The following is a 21,022-nucleotide window of genomic DNA, read 5'->3' as shown; positions in this document are numbered from 1 at the left end:
TTGTTAAATTATAAAGGACACTTTTGTGTTTTTATGTTGAGAAATTTGGAGGATATCGTTAAAATGGAAACTGACAGTGAGGAAAACACTTCCGGGCGGTAAAGCGTCTTATAACGCCGTGGTCGGGTTAGTATTGGAGTGAACGGATGGCCGGAGCAGCCGCTATTGCCGCGGATGGGTTTACATTGAAGTTAGCTGAAAGCCCGGTCTCATACCGACGCTGAAGGATGCCACGTGCGTCGGTATGAGACGGCGAGGGGCGGGGCAAAGCGGCGGTAAGAGACGGTGAGGGGCGGGGCAAAGCGTCGGCGTTCGACGACTGGGAATGAGAACGGGTTGGGTTTACCAATCCATACTCACCTGTTGGTAAACCAGATTTCACACAAGAAGGTACTGGTTAGAAAACCATGCACATGAACAGGGTTATGGATTTCCATGTCAGCTTTTTTTTCTACTAGTTTGTGTTGGTCTCTGTACAGCAAAAGACGGAAGCTGCAAATGTGAAAACGATGAAGGAAAGCAAGAATCAACTGAAGACACAATAATAGCGATTGTATGTTCTGAGAAACAAAGTGAAAGAAACCCAGACAAATCATAATCATGCTGTGGTTTAGGTGGTAACTTCTGAAGAAGGTAAAATGCTTCACTTGGGTCTTGCCCAATCACTTCCACTGCTTTTGATATTCCATGTCATTGTCAACTTCCAGACAGCCGCTTGCGTGACCCTGGTAATTGTACAGCAGGCATGCTCCCCTTCCAATTGCTTCTGTACAACTAGAGGAGTTGATCCTCTTCATGATTTATAGAATAGTGTCACATTATGTACTGTAATTGATCACCAGCCCTATAAGGCGCCCACTTAAAATAAAGCCCCCCCCCCAACTCCCTTTCCCACCCAAGACTCATCTTTACTCCAGCACCTTTCCTTAATAGTGCGAGGGTAAGATGCACGTTAAAATCTGAAACCTTATTCTTTGCTGTGACGTGAATGTCTGACAATGTTGGTTACTGGTACTAATAACTAGCACAAAGAAACAGCAACAAAAGAAGGTTTGAGATTCTGTAGAAGAGATGACAGTTTCTGATTACCACTCCTTAAATACACTCCCAGTCCTAATGTAGGCTACGTTAAAATTCAGATGGATGTCTCGTCAGCTAACTGGCTTTAATCATACAAATAAAACCAGGCTGGCTAAACTCCAAGTTTGCATTTAGCAGAAATATTATTGGGGATTACATGTACCCTAGTTGTCAATAAAAATATAACTGATAAATTGATGTTATCATATAAACAAAGGTGTTCCATACCCCAGATCTCAGCATAGTGGCAATTGTGACTGACATTTGCCATTATAGAAAGACCATTCAAGCCTTTTGAAGAGGTCAATTAGTGTTTTATCAAAACTACATTCAGTACCCCTACTGCTGTCTGCTTAACACCTCAAACTCAGAACAATTGTCCAACTATCCTTTTACCGAATTTAAATCCACCTGGAGTCACTCAACTTTGGAGATACCATTATCCGTGGATGAATTGTCCAACAGAAACTCAAAGCGCAGTCGCTGATCACCCTACTGAACAGCTTTAATTCTTTTCTTGTTATGTGGATCTGTTTGCCTCTGCAAATGTAACTGGTCATCTACTGACCGCTCATGCTTGTGGAGCAGTAGAAAACCTTAAGGCCATGTCATAACATCAGAATGGTCTTTAAACTCATTATCAAGAGTAGAATTCAAATTGTGAAGAGGGCAGTTTGTAAGCACACAAAACCCCTCATCTTTTGTGTGGAAATTTTTTTTTAATGAGGTCTTTGAGTGCTCACAAGTACCTACAACACCCAAAAAAATGCAGCACAGATCACACAACAGCATTCCCAAAATGAAACAATGTTGTGGTGGGCTGGGTGGCATCAAATGCCATTCTAGTTTTGGGACTGGCAGCCCAACTATTTCAAAATAGCAACACAAAGAGAAAGGCAACTGAGATTCATCCTGATACCTCAACCAGATTGCTGCACACCATATGGACTCGGGTCTTATTGCAGTGTGGTTTGGGTCCAACTAAGAACCTTTGATTCATGTTTTCTTCTCTGTGTTTCATTTTTAACTCTATCCTATCTAAAAAAATAAAATTGCAAAGAAAAATACATACTTCCATTACAAGTTTATGATAAAAATTCCAACAGCAATTTCACTGATTTATACAAAGGAGCAAGTGTAAGCCAATCCAAATGAAGTTTTAACAAAAAAGATTAAATAAAAACATAATGCAAAATGAGAGGGTCTCTTCAATTTCTCCAACAACAAAAATATTGATCAAGTACAACATGGTAGTCTTTTGTTCCACAATGATACACTCAATAAAATTAGAAGAAAAAAAAAAGATAGAAAACATGCGGATTTACTTTAACTATCTATCATCTTGGCTGAGTAGAACAGGGAAGGAAAAATATTTAAAAATGCCAGGTAGAAAAGTCTGATGAAGATTCAAAACTGCTGAAGACAGGAAAACAAATCAAATCCCCCCAAAACAGGACTTCCTGGACGTGTGTTTGAACGGCAGAAATAAAACACAGAAAGAGGTTAAAAAGAGGGAACAGCGGGGAGCTCGCCTCGGTACGGTAAGGATCCTGACGTGCTACAGTCCGATGAGCCAACGTGTGTGTGTGTGTGTGTGTGTGTGTGTGTGTGTGTGTGTGTGTGTGTGTGTGTGTGTGTGTGTGTGTGTGTGTGTGAGACAGAGCATGTTTCAGTAGATACGGCCTCGGCTCCTGTTGCCTCTACCTCCGAAGCCTCGTCCCCGGCTGCCCCTAAAGCCCCGCTGTTCTGGAATTTGACATGGAGAGATGCACAGTTCAGTCATGCTTCAAGACTTGGGAGAACAGGTAATTTACCTGTCTTTCACAAAATTATACAATGATGAGCCAAAACATTATGACCACCTGCCTAATATGCTGTTGGTCCTCTGCGAGCCGCCAAAACAGCGCCAACCTTCTGAGGCCGAACTCTACAAGACTCATGAAGGTGTCCTGCTGCATCTGGCACCAAAACATTATCAGCGGATCCTTCAAGACCCATAAGTTGTGAGGTGGAGCCACCTTGGATCGGACTTGTCAGTCCAGCACATCCCACAGTTGCTCAATAGGTTTGAGATCTGGAGAATTTGGAGGCCAGGGCAACCCCTTGAACACTTCATTTTCCTCAAATCATTCCCAATAAATGTGTACAGTGTGACAAGGCGCATTTTTTTTCTGCTGAAAGAGGCCACTGCCATCAGGAAATACCATTGTCATGAAGGGGTGTACCTGGTCTGCAACGATGTTTAGGTAGGTGGCATGTGTCATATTGATGCCCACATGAGTGGTCGGACCCAGGGTTTCCCAAAGCATCACATTCCCTTTATCAGCTTGTCGTCTTCCCACAGTGCATCCTGGTGCCATCACTTCCCCAGGTGTGCACATACACGGTGGTCCACGTGATCTAAAAGAAAACAGGACTCGACGGACCAGGCAACCTCCTTCCACTGCACCAAGGTCCTGTTCCAACACTCGCGTGTCCACTGTAGGCGATTTCAATGGTGGTCGGGGATCATCATGGGCACTCTCACTGATATGCGGCAGGGTACGATGCACTGTGTGTTGTGACACATTCTTCCTGTAACCATCATTAAAAAATGTTTGACTTGTGCCACCTCCTGTCGGTTCGGACCAGACAGGATAGCCTTTGTTGCCCTTGTGCATCGATGAGCCTTGAACGTCCAACACCCTGTCGCCAATTTGTGGTTTGTCCCTCCTTGGACCACTGTCGGTAGGTACTCACCACCGCTGACCGAGAGAACCCCACAAGCCTTGGCATTACAGAGATGCTCTGACACAGCCGTCTGGCCATACCAATTTGGCCCTTGTCAAAGTTGCTCAGGTCTCTACTCCTGCTCATTTCTCCTGCATCCAACACATTGACTACGAGAACAAATCGTTTGCTTACCATCTAATCTACCCAGACCTTGACATGTGCCCTTGTTTGGAGATGATCAACATTATTTGGTTCACCTGTGAGTGGTCATAACGCTTTGGCTCAGTGTATACCTAATTCCAAAAGTTTCCCTCTATAACCTTTCCAGTCTCTCAACCTAGTAATTTTATACCAATTCAGACCAAACACACACACACACACACACACACACACACACACACACACACACACACACACACACACACACACACACATATACACATATATACACACACTGCTCACCATAAGTGAAGTTTCCGATTGTAGCGCTGTACTTGCCGCTGGGGGGGTTGTAGATCTGCCTTGCATCCCTCCTGGGCAAAGGAATAATCGGTTTCTTCATGCTGCCACCTGTGCCTATTTCCTCACCTGACGGACGCTTGGCTCTGCACAAAAGGGCAGAAATGTTAGAAGACTACCAATTCTTGCAACAGTGACACTCAGGAAATCTGATAAAGTTAAGCAGTCAGGTATTACAGTCCACTTTCTCTTTGAGGTAGTGGATATATGGCATTCCAACTAAAGGCTACGTAACATTGTTGTGAGTAAGTGGGTTTGCTTAGATTTAACGTTTACACCAGAGTGGCTGGTGCTCTGGTGCAGTCAGAACAACTTGGGAGCTGAACTTGCTCAAGACTGTGGAGATGACAGTGGACTTTAGGACACCCCTCAGCACTGCAGCCCCTCACAATATCCAACAGCCCTGTGTCAACCATGGAGACCTTCAAGTTTCTGGGAACTACCATTTCCAAAGACCTGAAGTCGGAGACCAACATCAACTCCATCCTCAAAAAGGCCCAGCAGAGGATGTTCACCTCTAGAGCCCGGAAATGAGCAGGCGGAATCAGCACAGACCCCCACACCCAGGATACAGTCTGTTTGAACTCCTACCCTCTAACAAGCGCTACAGAGCAATTTGCATCAAAACCACCACACAGGAACATTTTTTCCCCACAGGCCACCTTTCTCATGAACACTTCACAGCATGGTGCAATAATGGACAGTTATTATGTAAATATGACACTTTGTAAATAGCCCCCTCTGGTCAAGATGTCTCACTTGCATATCTACGATGTTCACTACCTCTTTATAAAACCAGATGTGCAATACAAATGTATAATTGCAAATATGTACACTGCTATATACTGGTTACAAATTATTTTTTCTAATTTTGACATAAGTATATAATAGATAAAAAGCATAAATTTTTAGTATATAATGTAATTTTAGTATATAATATATAAGCATAAGTTATAAAATATATTAGTATAACATACAAGCAATATAAGTATAATCAATTATTAATTATTCAGCCATAACAAAGCTGTATAGTTGTGACATACCTGTTGTGCTTACATACTTATCTCCTGTATTCTACTTATCATTCAATTTTTCTTTTCTGAGTGATATATGCAACTACTAGAAGCTGCTTTCAACCAGAGTCAAATTCCTCGTACGCATAAGCACGCTCAGCCAATAAAGTTGATATTAATTATACTGCAAGTAATATATCGTCACCTTCTTAAAATAATGGCCCAAGTCATATTTTCAAGTTTTTCAAAAAACGGAATAAACTGAAACAAATATAGAATATATGATATTTCTTAATCATTTCACACAAAAAGGTTATGACAATATATGACAATTGACATAAAAATAACTCTGAAATGATTAAGAAATATCATATATTCTATATTTGTTTCAGTTTATTCTGTTTTTTGAAAAACTTGAAAATATGACATAGGCCATTATTTTAAGAAGGTGGCGATATAAAGTATACAGTAAAGATGAGGCGACAAATGTTCTGACTTCCACTTTTTCACCACACTAAAATTAAGAGATTCTGATAAGGATTTTTCTTTTCCTTTCTTTTTTTTTATTACATCCATGGTCATAAAAATCCGGATTATCAGCAGACCTGGGTCAAAGAGTTATGCCACTTAGTATTTCATTTCACCTCCCTGGAGTATCAGAGAGGTGGTGTTTACAGGAAGGAACGTTACAACAAGGGAAAGTTTATACTATCACTACATTGGATTTTGTCAACTTTCATAAGTTTGACAAAAAAAATTGCCCTGATGCAGTTAACTCGAACCCCCTGGTACTGGTAAGCAAATTAAAACAAAGATCTGATTCCAAGAAAACAAAAAAGAATTCATATTGGCTGCTTCTATCATGTTATCCCAATTTGTTACATGTTATTTGTGACATGTTTCACAGTATGCAAAACCAGTTAATGTTGGTTTTTCTACAAATTTCTTTTGTATTGTTTAAGTGTATGCTAAAGATCCTTATACTGGGGACATGCAAAGTTTGTATAAAAATGAAAAGATCCTTTTGATATGACCCTTAATTTTTCAGCCAGTAATCCTCTCCGGGAGAAAAGTATCTCGTTTAGGAACGAGTCTTCAACGTGCTGCCTCTTGTACTGTTGTGGTCAATTTTTCAGTTAACAGATTCCCAATTATGTTTACGGTCTGAGTCCTGAGTAAACTTACGCGACTGCCTCTGCCTTCTGGACAGGCTTCCATGAAAGTGTGACTGTGCTCTTGTATGATGGAGGGTTGTGGAACAGATCCTGGAAGAAAGTACAGGATAAAAAATGAATACAAATTGGGTTGGGTTGTAATGCATCCTCCAGATTTGATCCTCTTTCCCCCCAAAACACTTAAACAGGTTACCTTGATCAGCACGTTTATGTTGTTGGTAATCTTGAGAGCCACCACTTTGATCTTGTTCTGAAAAAAAGTGTAAGTTTGCCTCTGACATATTGTGCTTCTGGACTGATAAACAACAATACAGTTCGCCAAATTTTCATGCCACCTGAACTGGATTTAAAAAAAAAATAAAATAAAAAATTGATAAACACACATTACCTCTTCCGTCTTCAGTGCATCGCCAGTCTTGCCTTGCAGTGCCACTCGTAGCTGCCTTATGTAGACCTGGAGACCTCTGGCGAAGTACTGTAATCTGTTGGACCACAGAAACCCATTGTGTTACATAATTACAATCTACCGCGAGTGTGTGAGTAGCTGTCTTCAGACTGGGTGGATTTACCGAACAGTTCCCCCAGCTGGGTAGCTAGGGTAAATCAAGCCAACATCCCCCAATCATAGTGTACCCCAAGTATTTCCATACAGTTGAAGTTTATTTGTTTAAAATTGATTTGGTAATGTTGCCATGTTTAGTGTGCAGCTGTATTGTGATCTGGTTCACATGTCAAAAATGAACAAAACAAGCACTCGAGTGGTGCAGCAAACTAATACACTAGCATCCCAACACTGAGGTACAAACCCAGTACTGCCTCTGACTCGCCGGAAACAATTGAAATAGTGACTCCTTCAGGAAGTTTATCACCTGTACAGTTGCAAGGAGATCTGGGAGAAATGGCGTGAACTTAAGTATGCGTTACATTCCCCCTGAGAAACCTGCACCTGACAGGTGTAAAGAAACAGCGGGTGACCCAATGTGCATCGGTAGATGTATTATAGAAGTTGTGCAATGGCTGGAACTTAGGAGAACTGGGAATTTTACAGTTTATCCTGTGATAAGACTACTTACTAATAGGTATCATTTGTTTGTATTTACATAGTTCCTTTTTCTCTTCTTGGGGTATATAAAGTTCAACAATCAAGATATTATCTGTGGGGGGGAGTGATGTCACTACCTGTCTGTCTATATAGCCTACATTGCCTGACGATGACCTTTCAGTCAAAACATCACACTACCCCCCCCCCCTTTTTCTCCCCAATTGTACTTGGCCAATTACCTTATTTTTTCCGAGCCATCCCGGTCATTGCTTTACCCCCTCTGCCAATCCAGGGAGGGCTGCAGACTACCACATGCTTCCTCCGATACATGTGAAGTCGCCAGCTGCTTCTTTTCACCTGACAGTGAGGGATGTAGCGCGTGGGAGGGTCACGCTATTCCCCCCAGTTCCCCTCCCCACTGAATAGGCGCCCCAACCGACCAGAAAAGGTACTAGTGCAGCGACCGGGACACATACCCACATCCGGCTTCCCACCCACAAACACGGCCAAGTGTGTCTGTAGGGACACCCGACCAAGCCAGAGGTAACACGGGGGATTCGAACTGGCGAGCCCCGTGTTGGTAGGCAACGGAATAGACCGCTACACTACCCGGACGCCCAAATAATCACACTATTATCCATTATTTTGGAAGCTATACACAGTGTGCAGACAATACCTTCTGTCAGAACTGGGAATTGGACATGCCAAATTAGGCGAAAAAGATGAGACAAAATGTCTAAATATCTCTTGTAACTACTTGGACATTTGGACTCTAGCAAATTTCATCAACACTCAAATTCTTCAGCATTAACTGCAACCATCCCTTGAAACAAAGAAATCAATGACTTTTGAGTCAAACAACCCCTCTTACTTTATTTTGAAGTCTTTGAGTCGCTCAGCATCCACCTTATCAAGGAGGAAGTCCGGGAGCTTCTTGCCCAGCTGGTGGAAGCTGAAGAGGAGACACTCCACATAGCTGAACTGCAACTTGGGCTCCTCACTTCCCGCATTTTCCCCATTCTCTCCCTCCTCTGGTGGCAGGGGCATGAACTCCTACAAACGCACAAAAAGAGGGAGGAGAGAGACAGCGAGAGTGAGAAAGGGGAGAGGGATTAAGTTGCTGAGGTAAAACAAAACCCAACTTTTTTCTCTTTTTTTTTTTAATACTGAGAAAGATAAGGGTGCAATGGATCACAAAACTCACAGTTTGGATCGTATCACGGTTTTGAGTCACGGATCGGATCATTTTTCAGATCAGAAAGAAAAGGGAGATAAATGTAACTTTGATTTCAATTTATTCTGTAAAACACTTAAGCAAAGAACTTTTGCCCATGGTCTTAAATGAAAACAACATTCAAGATGTCCAATTTTTAAATAAAATCTTAAAATATATAAAATATTCAATACTCAATTGTTAAAGTGCAATATGAGGCATGATACCTTATTCCTTTAAACATGGCATTGAACGAAAAAATAGCCTATCCACATCATCAAAAAAAAAAAGTAAAAAAAGAAAGCAAAATAGACCTTAGCTTCAAATTCTTTTTCAAAAAGATGAGGATGTCTACTTTGTCTGTGGAGAGGGTGGACCACTTTGCAGTCACTATGTCCCCTGCAGTGGAGAACACCCTCTTGCTAGAAACTGAAGTGCCAGGCATAGTAGGGTAGCATCTTGCCATCATGGCAATGTGAGGGTATTTACACTTGTTGCTTTTCCACCATGCCAGTGGATCACTATCCACTGGAATGCTCCTTGTTGCCTTGTAAGATGCCACCTCCTCTTCGATGGTGTTGGCAAACATCTTGCCTGTGTCCTTGCTCGCAAAGGTCTCCCCGAAAAGCTCCTCCATGGCTGATTTCTTCTGTGGAAATGCCTCCGAGTCTGCTTCTGTCGGCTCTGTGGCTTGACCCTGGAGAAAAAATGATTTGATCTATTAAACTAATTATTTATTTTAACATTTCATATAATTGTGGCAATAAAATTTATTCAAAATCAGAAATGAATGATTTTAACAGCAATAGCATAGACCAATAGTAGAATGTAGTATATTTATTATTTAAGTAATTCATTCTTATAATTTTTTTACCTCTTCGGTGCCCACAATCTCAGTGGTGGGATCAATGTAAGTCCTCTGGCGTAGGTCTAGGTGAGACAGGGACTTGAAACTTGGATCCAGTAAAGTAGATCTATGAAGGTAGCCCTGTAGATTAGGGGGTCAGTGTATCTAGGGTTTAAGTCCTCTCTAATGGCGGCCTTGACATCTCTAGTAATGGTACGGTCTTCCTCACTTGGGGCCATGGATTGTAGAATCCTCATTTCCAGAGGTAGGATCATGGACACATTGAGTGTCAATGCAAAGTATCCAGTTGTCTGCTGCTCAAGACAGCGCTCCTACATGTCATAAGTGGAATTCCATCTTGTTGTGACATCGTGTATGAGCTTGTGGGTTGGTAACTGTAGCATTTTTTGCTTAGTCTTAAGCACATGAGTGGCTGTTGGGCTTCAGTGGAAATAGGAAACCAACTTCCTGATCCTCCCAAGGAGGCGGTCCATCTGGTTTACTGCGATTCCCCTTTGGGATGTTAAACTGATCACATGTGCATAGCACCCTATCTGTGGCCCCAGTCCAGCTTCTATCACTGCATTTACTTGGTTCTTAGCATTATCTGTGGTGACTGCTTCTATCAGTACCTGTGCCAGATTTGTGCCTATGTGATTCTCATAGAGGGGATGTGTCTGTAGCACTGGTCTTCACATCTCCCACTCTGCTGTGATGTAGTGAGCAGTCACAGTCATAGCTTTCCGTTGCCCTAAAGATCCACCCATCTGTGGTGAGGGCAACAGAGGATGCCTTGGATAATTCATTGACAATTTTGATCTTTTCCTGTTCATAAACATCTGGCATGATCTTCATACTGAAGTGGGTGCTCAAGGGGATTTCGTGGGGTGGCTCAAGATCTTTCATCATATTTTTAAACCTTTTGTTTTCCATAACGGAGTATGGCCTCATGTCTGCAGAGATAAACATACCAATAGATTCGATAGTAGCTTTCGCCTGGTCTGATTTTGCAGCAAAGGGCTGCTTAAATGCTGCGGTGAGAAGTTGTTGTTGAGCATCCTTTCTCTTGGCTCCCATCACTGACACACTCGCATGATGTCACGTCAAATGGGTGGCCATGATCGATGTACTGCCATTCTGATATGGCTCTCGTGGTACAATGTCTACACACTGTAATGGTTTTGTCCACCACCCTTCTTCAATCAATATTTTTTGCAGGGATGCCAAAGTGCTCCCATACATGCGACTTAAATGATGAATATTCTTCCGCTCCTCCGCTAGCCATGACCGTCACTGCACTTTTTGCAATGTGCGCTTCCCTGATTGATTTGTTGGGATTCAACATGCCCTCTTCGCGAACACACAATGGCTTCAGAGTAAAACACAGCACGCATCTGTCTTGTCTATCTTTTCACTGCAACTCTGCATCTAGATCTAGGGATTATTACTTTAAAAACTAACAGCAGTAGTAAAACTGTATTTCACGATGATGGTTAAATTTTGCAGTTGATCTGTGGTTCACGTGTGCCAAACCGTGGGGGGCAATCCATATGGATCACAGGTCAACTACATTCCGTTACACCAATAGAGAGAGATGACACATCATATGATGCATTTCAGCATTTGTTTGGCATTCACACCTGGAAACTGCCTGACACACCCCTGTTCACCACTGGTCATTAACTTACTACACTGGAGCAACTGGGTGCTGGGGGTTTTGCTTGAGTGCTCCTTGCTAGTTGCTGTTTAGGAAACGGTCACTTGTGCCATGTCCTTATGAACACAAGAAAACTTGAAAACACATCATCTTTTCTCTATTTTGGCATTCCAACCAAAGTAAGTCAGTATTTTTTACCACCAAAAATGCATTTTAAAAAAAAATCCTCCAAAGTGAATAAAATTGATAACACGAGTCTCACATCATGAAAATAGAGCTTTTCAAAAACGCTGATGTATGAAAGTCATGCGATCCCATGTAAAGCTGCTGGTTAAAGTGGCCTGTGCGCACCCAGCTGAAGAGACATAAGGGATCATACCAGTGCTTTTAAATGTTTTAGCCCATTTATTACAAAATCACAAACTTTGCATTATTGCTGACAATTTTTCAAAGCATACCATGGTGTTTTGGATATTTTGAATGCTTTTTTTCCTATCTTCCAAGCAACAACTGACTCTATTCATTTCAGTGCAGTATGAAAATCAACTTGCAGAGACTTGAAACTTGCTTGAGACAGGTAATCCATCACAGTGAACATTTAGTCACCCTTATTTTTTGTTAAAGTTATGTTATTGTGCAGGACAATGCAGTTAAAAGCATGGATTGATTTCAGAAGTTTTCTGGGGCCTTCAATCACATTACACTGCAATAATAATGAAACTACATGAGTAAACATTCAAGTTTCAAATCTCTGAAACTTGATTGTGAATGGACTATACTTGCAAAAACGTCCGTATGGTCCTTTAAGTGTTTTTCTTGTGTTTTTAGCATTTCAATGTGGACAGCAAATTTTCAAAAATGATCTGAAACCAATATAGCCGCAAGCGGTGATTCCAGGGTTCAAGCCAACACAGACCGTTACAAGTGGAAAGCTTCAACAGCTTAATAAAAAATATCCACCAAGTTTAGTGATGTTTGGACAGACTGTTATTGATTTATGGCCAAATTTGCACCAGGCCCATGCACATGTTTGGAGCTGGTGGTGCCCCATATTGAGCAATTTCAAAGTAGCTTTACACACATGGTTCAACATTGTTATGAAACATATCCTGTGAGTTTTTGACAAACACTGATTTATAGTCATTTGTGTTATGCCACACCCTTTTTCTTTCTTTTTTTGCAGCGCCCCCTAATGGTCGAGGTGAGGGAAATGTTCAGGGTATGTTTCAGGTACCTATGTGGACATATCCTGGCAAGTTTTATGATGATTGGCCCAACAGTTGTTGACTTTGGTCTATTTATGTGCTGAGACATGCCCTTATGAAGTTTATTGGTAAATATCTTGAAAACTAAATAAGATAACAAGCTTGCAACTTTTGATAATCTTGGTCCAATAATGACCCACAGAACATTTGGACAACTTTCAACCCATTTTGGACATGAAAATGAAATTTTCCAGTTTTGCTGGATTAGACATGGACATGGGCATGGCCTCAATCAACCAAGCACCGGTTCCAGCATTCAAACCAATGATCTCCTTTCATATCCTTGCTTTTCAGCCACAAGGCTATTGGATGTGGTTTAAACATGGCAGATACAGATAACCAAAACTGCTGGTAAAAGCTGGGCAGGGACTGACAATAAGCTATGCTCTCATCTCCCACAAAAATGCAAGTGTGTGAATATGAGGCAGGGCAACCCTAAAAAAAAAAAAAGCTGGAGCTCTCAGCAAACCCCTCTTCTAGATGGAAAAAACTGCGATTGTGCATTTTCCTGTGTACAGCAGGAGAGGCGGATCTATTCTTACCAGCAGCTTGTTAAACAGCATGTTGAGGTTGGCCTCCAGCTTATCCATGTCTCCACAGTATGGACTCATTTCAGCCAGCAGCTTCAGCACCTACACACACACACACACACACACACACACACACACACACACACACACACGCACTTAGCAAATCCTTTCATGCGTACTGAACTGTGCAGGACTAATGAGAGACAGTGCTACATGTTTCAAGCTGATGACCGATTAACATCATACTATTGGCCAATACCTCTGCTTACAGGTGGCAGACACACTGACTTTGTTTATCATAACTGTTTGCCAAATGGGAACATCGTCTCCTTTTTAGAGTCTGCCATTATTAGGCCTTTCATGGGTTCCATGCTGACACAGGACACCTGACTTAATCTAGGCCAAGAAAATGTTATTCTGGTGCCCAAAATTCAAAAGGCACATTAACCATTTTCAACCAGTCAACAAAGGGAAAAATCCAAGACTCAAGAGCCACACATCAATAGGGATGCTTGAAAAAGTTGATTGCAATGCTAAAAAGCATTTTTGCACTTAAACAGGTTGTGACAGGTTGTTTGAAATAATTTTGTTACCAGTGTATATTACAAAGCTGTCTAATAAACAAGGTACAATAAAATGTCAGGTTACTGAGATTTATGTCATCTGTACCACAATGCAAAGTGTCATAGATGACAATATACATATAAACATTGTTCATGCATTGCAATGAGGCATTGCTAGAGGAGGAACCAAAAGATGTCAGTGAGTACTACACAGTGTATATTAAGATCACCAACCTCTAACTGAATGTCCAGCTCAGCCACAGGACTGGTCAAGGTGCTGAGATTGGGCAGGACGTGGTCACAAAAATAGGTCACAAAGCGTGTGGAATGGACATTTTTCTAGAAAGTGTTAGAAAACATCATATAAGTTAACTCAAATCCAAAGGGGATTCACTGAAAAAGGGGAGGGTTAGAATGACTGGCTGATGGTGATGAGAATTGTTCATGGGTGTTTGTATTAAACTAACTTTGCAACACTGCATGGCCGACTAAAAACTAACACAGATGAGGGACCATGTCTGCCCACTCGCTATATCTTCTATATTCCTTCAGCAATTGTGTGTAACCACAAGACACAACTACCAATAACACGGTACCCTAAAGAAGTGCAGTATTATTAATTGAAATTCAACCTTTTTATTGATTTAAATAGTTAAAGAAAAGTTACATTAGCACTCTAACCAATACAAGGGTAGCAATCAAGACAGACTAGAGCTAGATTTGGATTCAAGTCTAAAATTAACCATATGTAGCCCAGCCACCCAAAATCCGAAAGGCAGAACTGAAAAACAGCCATTTTTATCTGGGCTGAATGCTGACTAAATGAGGACTATTACAGTACATCATTAAGCTCTAAAAAAAATAGTATGGACAGCCAACGTGCACGTAAGCCATCAAAATTTACCATCCCAACTGTTGATTTCATTAATTAGCACTCTTTCAACTAGCAACGGGATACTTACAGGGGGATTAAGCTGGTAAATTGTTTGGTGGGAGTGAGAACCTGCACAAAAATGAGTCTCTGTGTGTGAAGATGATGGCTGAAAAATGTAAGTGTGTAGATTCCACTCACGGAGAAGAGGGGCAGGGCCTGGCGCGTGCACTGCAGCAGGCGGTCCACAGTGTCTGGGTCGGCAGGGTTCAGGGCCTGCTCAAGGAAGGCCTGCTCCACCACCAGCTCCACCAATTGCTGTCGCCCACTGACTGTCTGCAGGATCCGCAGGCTTGACACCACACGCATCAACAGGACAAACTCCTCACCTGTCACGTCTTCCAGCACCTGGAGGAGAGGGTATCATAATCCACAGGCCATAGTGTCTTGAGTCTATTGTTCAACTACTGATAGCCTACCACTAATAAGATTCCTATAACTGTTAGAATATAGGTTTTAAGGTTCTGTTCTGTCGCACGCAAGCTTCTTGCCATTACATACCCTTTGCATGCACTTAAACACACTCTTAACCCTAAGAAAATACTGTGGAAGTTGCTATCCCCATTCCCTTTATACAAACTGAGTGTAGAAAACATTAAGAACATCTGCGCTTCTCTTTAAAAAGACTGACCATGTGAATCCAAGTGAAAGCTATGATCCCTAGTTCAGTTAACCAATAAATTGAATTACATCAGTGTCCACGAATGGGAGTTGACTGGTATTAAGAATGATTTTAAGGCCTGAGAAGTAGATTTAACATGTCAGGGGTAAAGAGAATAAAGGTTTATGCGCCTCTGAACATAGTATTGTGCGAGAGCGCACAGGTTTGAGTGTTGCCAAAATGTTGGAATTTCTGTGCATGGATTTCTATGCATGTACCGTGTAAGTGTCTGAAATGGTCTACGATCGAAAGGACATCCAGCCAACAGCCTGCAAGTGGTCAAAAATAGCTCATTGAGGAAATAGGTCAAAGGGGTATGACACAAATTGCAGAGAGCAACATATGTCAGCTGACAGTTCAACTACAAACACTTAATGCTGAAAGATCCTCAGAAAAATGTACAACAATGAAATGTTGCACTTTGACATTCTGTGACAAAAAAAATTTTCAGTACAAAGCAAGAAACTGGTTGCAATGGGATAATAATAATGGATTACATCTATATAGTGCTTTATCCAGACACCCAAAGCGCCTCACACTGAATGGGGGAAACTCACCTCAACCACCACTGATGTGTAGCACCCACTTGGGTGATGCACGGCAGCCATTTTGCACCAGAACGCTCACTACACATCAGCTTGAGGTGGAGGAGGAGGAATCATTACACTGGGCAGATGACTAGGTGACCAGATGCAGCCAGGTTGGAAATTTTGCCAGGACACCGGGGGACTCCCTACTCATTGTGGTAAGTGCCATGGGCTCTTTAATGACCACAGTGAGTTAAGGACCTCGGTTTAACGTCTCATCTGAAGGACAACATCTCCTACAGCACAATGTCCTCGTCACTGCACTGGGGAATTGTTTTTGTTTTGTTTTTTTAAATTTTATTAGGACCAGAGGGAAGACTTGCCCCTACTGGCCCACCGACACCTCTTCCAGCAGCAACTGTTTCCCCGGGAGGTCTCCCATCCAAGTACTAGCCAAGCCCATACCTGCTTAGCTTCTCATTTGGCAGAGCCATGGTACATGGAATGGCTGCATGTTGGTATGGCTGCCGGCAAGCTAGAGAATAGGAATGGATGACAGAGGATTGAAAAACACTTCCTTGATTGAGGAATCTCAGTTCCAGCCATTTCATGCTGATAGGAGAATATATATCAATCATCCACTGTGTCAATATACCAGGCTGGTTGTACTCGATATGCATTGATACCTTGTTAAGAGTGGAGCAATATTTGAATGCTGCAGCATACCTGATCATCATGACCAATCAGGTGTGTCCCTTAACAGGAGCAGCATATCCATCAGCAAGAGTATTTTTAAAGTAGGACAATGCCCCATGCCACGAGGCCGAGATTACCCAGACGGGTACAGTTAATATCACATTTTCTGGCTTGGTATGAGGGGCTCTGTGGAGGGTGATCATCTTGGGGATCAAGCTCTGCGGGGGGCAGTGCTCACCCCTCCAGCAGCCCTATGACCAGAGGGCGGTGAAGAAAGCAAATAAGATCACAAGGGACTCAACTCATAACCTCAGCACCTGCTTTCAGATCATGACCTCTGGTAGGATATATGTTGCCCCTGTATTTAAAACAAACAGGGGCAGGGCCAGTTTCATCCCCTCTACTATTAGGCTCCTTAACAACACAACCCCCTTGGTGCCCCCTTGTCTTCTCCACCTAGAAGAACTAGACCTGTTGTGCTAACACCCCCATGCGCGCACACGCATGGGGCGCACACACATTCTCAGAATGAGTAGAAAAGCGTCGCTTTTTTTTAATCTTTTCTGCTTTTACTGTGTTATTTATTTTACTTATTGTCTTGACTACAACGGACAGTTAAGTCTGCAGAGAAAAATCATTGGTGCCAACCTGGCCTCCATTCAGGACTTGTACACCTCCAGAGTCAGGAAACGGGCAGGCAACATCACTGCAGACCCATCGCACCCTGGTCACAACCTGATCCAACTCCTCTGGTAGGTGCTACAGAGCACTGTACCCCAAAACAACCAGATATAAAAAGTTTCTTTCCGTGGGCTCTCATTCAAATGAACGCTTAACACTGTCAAATAAATCCAACCATTTTGTATATACTATACTGTACATTGTACATGTACTGGTACGCTCTGTCATATCCATCTACCTCAGGCATGTATGTAAATAACCTGCTAACATTTATTTCAGCATCTTTGATATAGTCTCAATCCTTGTGTATATAGTATCTGAAGATTGTTGTGTTGTAGTGTTGTTATTCTATGTTCAGTACACTGAGAAAGCCATGAAACTGGAGTCAAATTCCATGTATGTGCAAACCTACATAGCCAATAAACATGATTCTGATTGTCTGTATGTACTGACCTGAGCAAAATGAATTTACCTTGTGGACAATAAAGTATCCTAAAACCTTTTAGCTCAATACAGCCAACAGATCTAAATCCAGTAGACACCTTTTTGATAGGATGGAATGGACTATTAGGAGATCCACAACTGTGTGATGCATTGTGGATTGGCATCCCTTTGGAAATGTTCAAAGACTTTGTCCATGTCACAATAAAATAACTGTAAGTCTTCCAAAACTTTTGTCAACTGAGTCTATATCTTCAGCATAGAGATAAGACATAACTACTTTATAGTGTCAATAAGCCAACAGTGCAAATGGCACCACCAGATTAAAAACCTAAACCCCTGGGACAGGATGCCAGTCAAGGCAAAAAACCTGACCAATTCATCCACTAAGCCACAGTTACTGATGTAATAAAACATTTACAAGTAAATTTCCCAATTTAACAAACTAGCAGTAAATTTTAGAAAAGAACATACAAGTTAAAGTCAAAATTATTAGCCCCCAAGGAACTATGGCACATTTCCTTAAAATTCTGCCCATGTTTGCAATCATTCATAAAACTTTACATAGTAAAACATTCATCAATGTTAAGGCACCTATTTGGTACATTTTGGAATGTAAAATAAATCTTCAGGTTTGCTTTATACCAAATGTAGTGAAAATTGAGGTGGTCAAAATTATTAGCCCCCCATGTGATTTTTTTGCTTTCAAACCACACCTGAGCAATCAATCAGCTTTGAGCATTACTTAAGGGACTCCAATGAACAGGACTAGTGGCACTTGAACACTTGATTGAAAGGAACTACTCTTAAATTCTTGGTAAGAAGTAATTTCATCATGCCAAAAAGTAAAGAAATCAGTTCAGAATTCAGAAAGAAGATGGTGGATGCTCATCTTAAGGGGGAAGGCTATACTGCCATTTCCAAGCGTTTCAGTGTCTAGAACAGCTGTATGTTGCATCATTGCAAAGCACAAGGAGACAAATTCTGTTAGAAACAAACCTGGGCGTGGTTGAAAGTGCGAGATTTCAAAAACTTTGGAGAGGAAAATAGTCAGAGATGTCAACAACAATCCCTGGATTTCTGCCAAGATGACTGTTGCTGAACTGCCTCTTCTGGACTTGATGTTTCAAGGAAGACTGTTGTGAGAGCTCTTCATCGTGGTGGGCTTCGAGGTCATCGTCCAAGAAAAACTCCATTGCTCACACAGCGGCACATCAAAGCCAGACTGAAGTTTACCCATGAACATTTGAAACATGGACATGAGTTTTGGAAGTCTGTCCTTTGGTCTGATGAGACAAAACTTGAGCTGTTTGGGCACATGGCTGTTGCATTTGTTTGGCGAAGGAAGGGAGAGGCCTTCAACCCTAAAAACACAGTTGCTACAGTTAAACATGGTGGTGGGAGCATAATGCTGTGGGGCTGGTTTGCTGCTTCAGGCACAGGGAACCTTGTTCGGGTGCATGGGATCATGAAGAAAGAAGATTATGTTGACATTTTGAAGGATAATGTAAAGAAATCTGCTGCCAGTCTAGCTTTAGGTCGCTGCTGGGTCTTCCAGTGAGACAATGACCCGAAGCATACATCCAAGTTGGTCCAAAACGTTTTGAAGGACACCAAAATCAAGGTCCTGGAGTGGCCCTCTCAGAGCCCAGATCTCAATCCTATTGAGAATCTGTGGCGGGAGCTCAAGGTTAATATCCATGCTCGAAAACCACGCAATTTGGATGAGCTGGAACAATTTGCCATGGAAGAATGGGCTAAGATCCCTCAAGAGACATGTGCCAACCTAGTTAGGAGCTACCATAAGAGGTTGTTGTCAGTTGTGAGTCAGAAAGGTTACACTATTGACTATTAATTATCAGAGGGCTAATAATTTTGGCCTTGTCATTTCTGTATTTTCTTGTTTCAATTCAGTGCATCAGTAAAATATCTTAATCAAGCTTAGTGGAGATTTTGGCTTTGTTCTTTTGGAAGGAATTAAACTATAAACACTTTTGGTTAGGGTCATTTCCATGGAAAAGTTAAGGGTTTTGTTTTATTTCATAAAGGGGGCTAATAATTTTGACCTTAACTGTAACTGTGGTTGGTTGCAGGCCATATACCTACCAAACCTTGCCCAATGGTCACTACAGTCTATCTCACAGTGAGATACTTTGGAGGAAACGACAACAGTCACATCTGGCAAAAATACTGCTGGCTAAAACCTCATTTAGAAATCAGCTCCAAACTATCAGCAGACCTTTTTCGTCTCTGCGAAGACAAAATCCTCCACCTCCTTGGTCATGATGTCTTCTGGCAGGGTCTTTAGTTTGACTGACAGGAATCTAATGGCCCTCTCCCGCACTATGTCCTCTCCCTGCAGGATCTGGGAAAAGAGGCCTCCAAGAGTACCTGGATGACAGCAAGAAGAGGTCATGAGCACAATAAAAACAACTGTATGCCGCTGGGTCTGTTAAGATAACACATCCATAGCAACTGAGACATCAGAAGGTTCAGGAAACAACCTGGTACACTTTTAAATAACCTTGAAATCACTTTGTTTCAGATATTGTAGCACTACACATCTAGCCGACATGAAAGGTGGATCTTTTTAAAATACCGCGCCACTCAAAACTGTGTTTGTCTTATGTTTGTCTCCCCTAAAATGTCTGGCCTTGACTTTACTAACTTGTGTCTGTGCAGTTTGTCACTAGAGCAGTGTTTTCACATTCCTATACTGGAGGGGAAGCTGTCTGTGCACATCCTTAAAATCTGAGATTCAAGCATACCCTGGGTAAGCTAGATTTGATACGTCACAAATCCAAAAGCCAGTCGCTGTCTAATATGCAAATGCAGGGCGGGCAAAGAAACTTGAAACCTTCTGTAGAGAGCGGACTTGTCAGAAAAGAGAGTTTGCATTAGCACAGTGCAAGTTTTGATAGCAAACATGGTAGTGTGTACAGTTTTTGGATGTAAACTTGACCCTGGCGCTTCCTTGCACTTTCTACCAAAAAATCTCACTATACTGCTGCAATGTTGGAATTTATTAACAGAAATCAGGCCCACATGCCTAAAAACCTGGAAGGAATGTGTATCTGCAATGCTCGTTTCAGTGAGAACTGTTTCCATAACCTAATGCACAAGTCACTGGGTTATCACAAGAAATTAGTTTTGAAGTGTGATGCTGTGCTGACTATTTAATCTAAGACTGCAACAGCGAGTGGGAGTCAGTAGTTATGTTATGTATTTATTTTACTCAGCCAACAGTCAAATGAAAGCTTTCTAGCTTCTGCTAGTTGTTTGGTAATGGTAAAGCTGACTGAGACTTGAGGGGAGAGGCACGACAGATTTTTAATGGAGGATTAACTAACGAGGAGTACAAGTTTGGAGAGCCAGCAGGTTAACCACCCTGTTCAATTGTTTTACCAGAGACACCTCAACCTCACATTAGCTGTTGCTGTGGCAAGGGAATAAATCTGGGCTCTATTGA

The 21,022-nt window shown here is 41.9% G+C and overlaps 1 protein-coding gene across 2 annotated transcripts in view; it reads right to left on the bottom strand.

Annotated features, from left to right (window-relative positions):
• Positions 1-1,063: 1,063 nt before the first annotated feature.
• Positions 1,064-21,022, bottom strand: part of api5 (apoptosis inhibitor 5) — a 39,211-nt gene continuing 19,252 nt past the window's right edge. The window contains exons 5-14 of one of the 2 annotated variants that reach the window (XM_056281203.1): positions 19,793-19,944; positions 14,689-14,895; positions 13,851-13,955; positions 13,066-13,155; positions 8,413-8,594; positions 6,888-6,981; positions 6,693-6,749; positions 6,510-6,589; positions 4,255-4,397; positions 1,064-2,821 (exon numbers count right to left, since the gene is read on the bottom strand). In XM_056281203.1, coding sequence (XP_056137178.1) covers positions 2,811-2,821; positions 4,255-4,397; positions 6,510-6,589; positions 6,693-6,749; positions 6,888-6,981; positions 8,413-8,594; positions 13,066-13,155; positions 13,851-13,955; positions 14,689-14,895; positions 19,793-19,944 — 1,121 coding nt within the window. In that variant the 3' untranslated portion in view covers positions 1,064-2,810. Of the gene's footprint in view, positions 2,827-4,254; positions 4,398-6,509; positions 6,590-6,692; positions 6,750-6,887; positions 6,982-8,412; positions 8,595-13,065; positions 13,156-13,850; positions 13,956-14,688; positions 14,896-19,792; positions 19,945-21,022 lie in introns of both variants that reach the window. The other variant, XM_056281202.1, reaches the window with a different exon arrangement.

The sequence above is a fragment of the Lampris incognitus genome, chromosome 6 (assembly GCF_029633865.1).
Source record: "Lampris incognitus isolate fLamInc1 chromosome 6, fLamInc1.hap2, whole genome shotgun sequence".
Classification (NCBI taxonomy): domain Eukaryota; kingdom Metazoa; phylum Chordata; class Actinopteri; order Lampriformes; family Lampridae; genus Lampris; species Lampris incognitus.
Note: the sequence above shows the minus strand (reverse complement) of the source record. Positions and strands in the feature narration are given on the sequence as shown.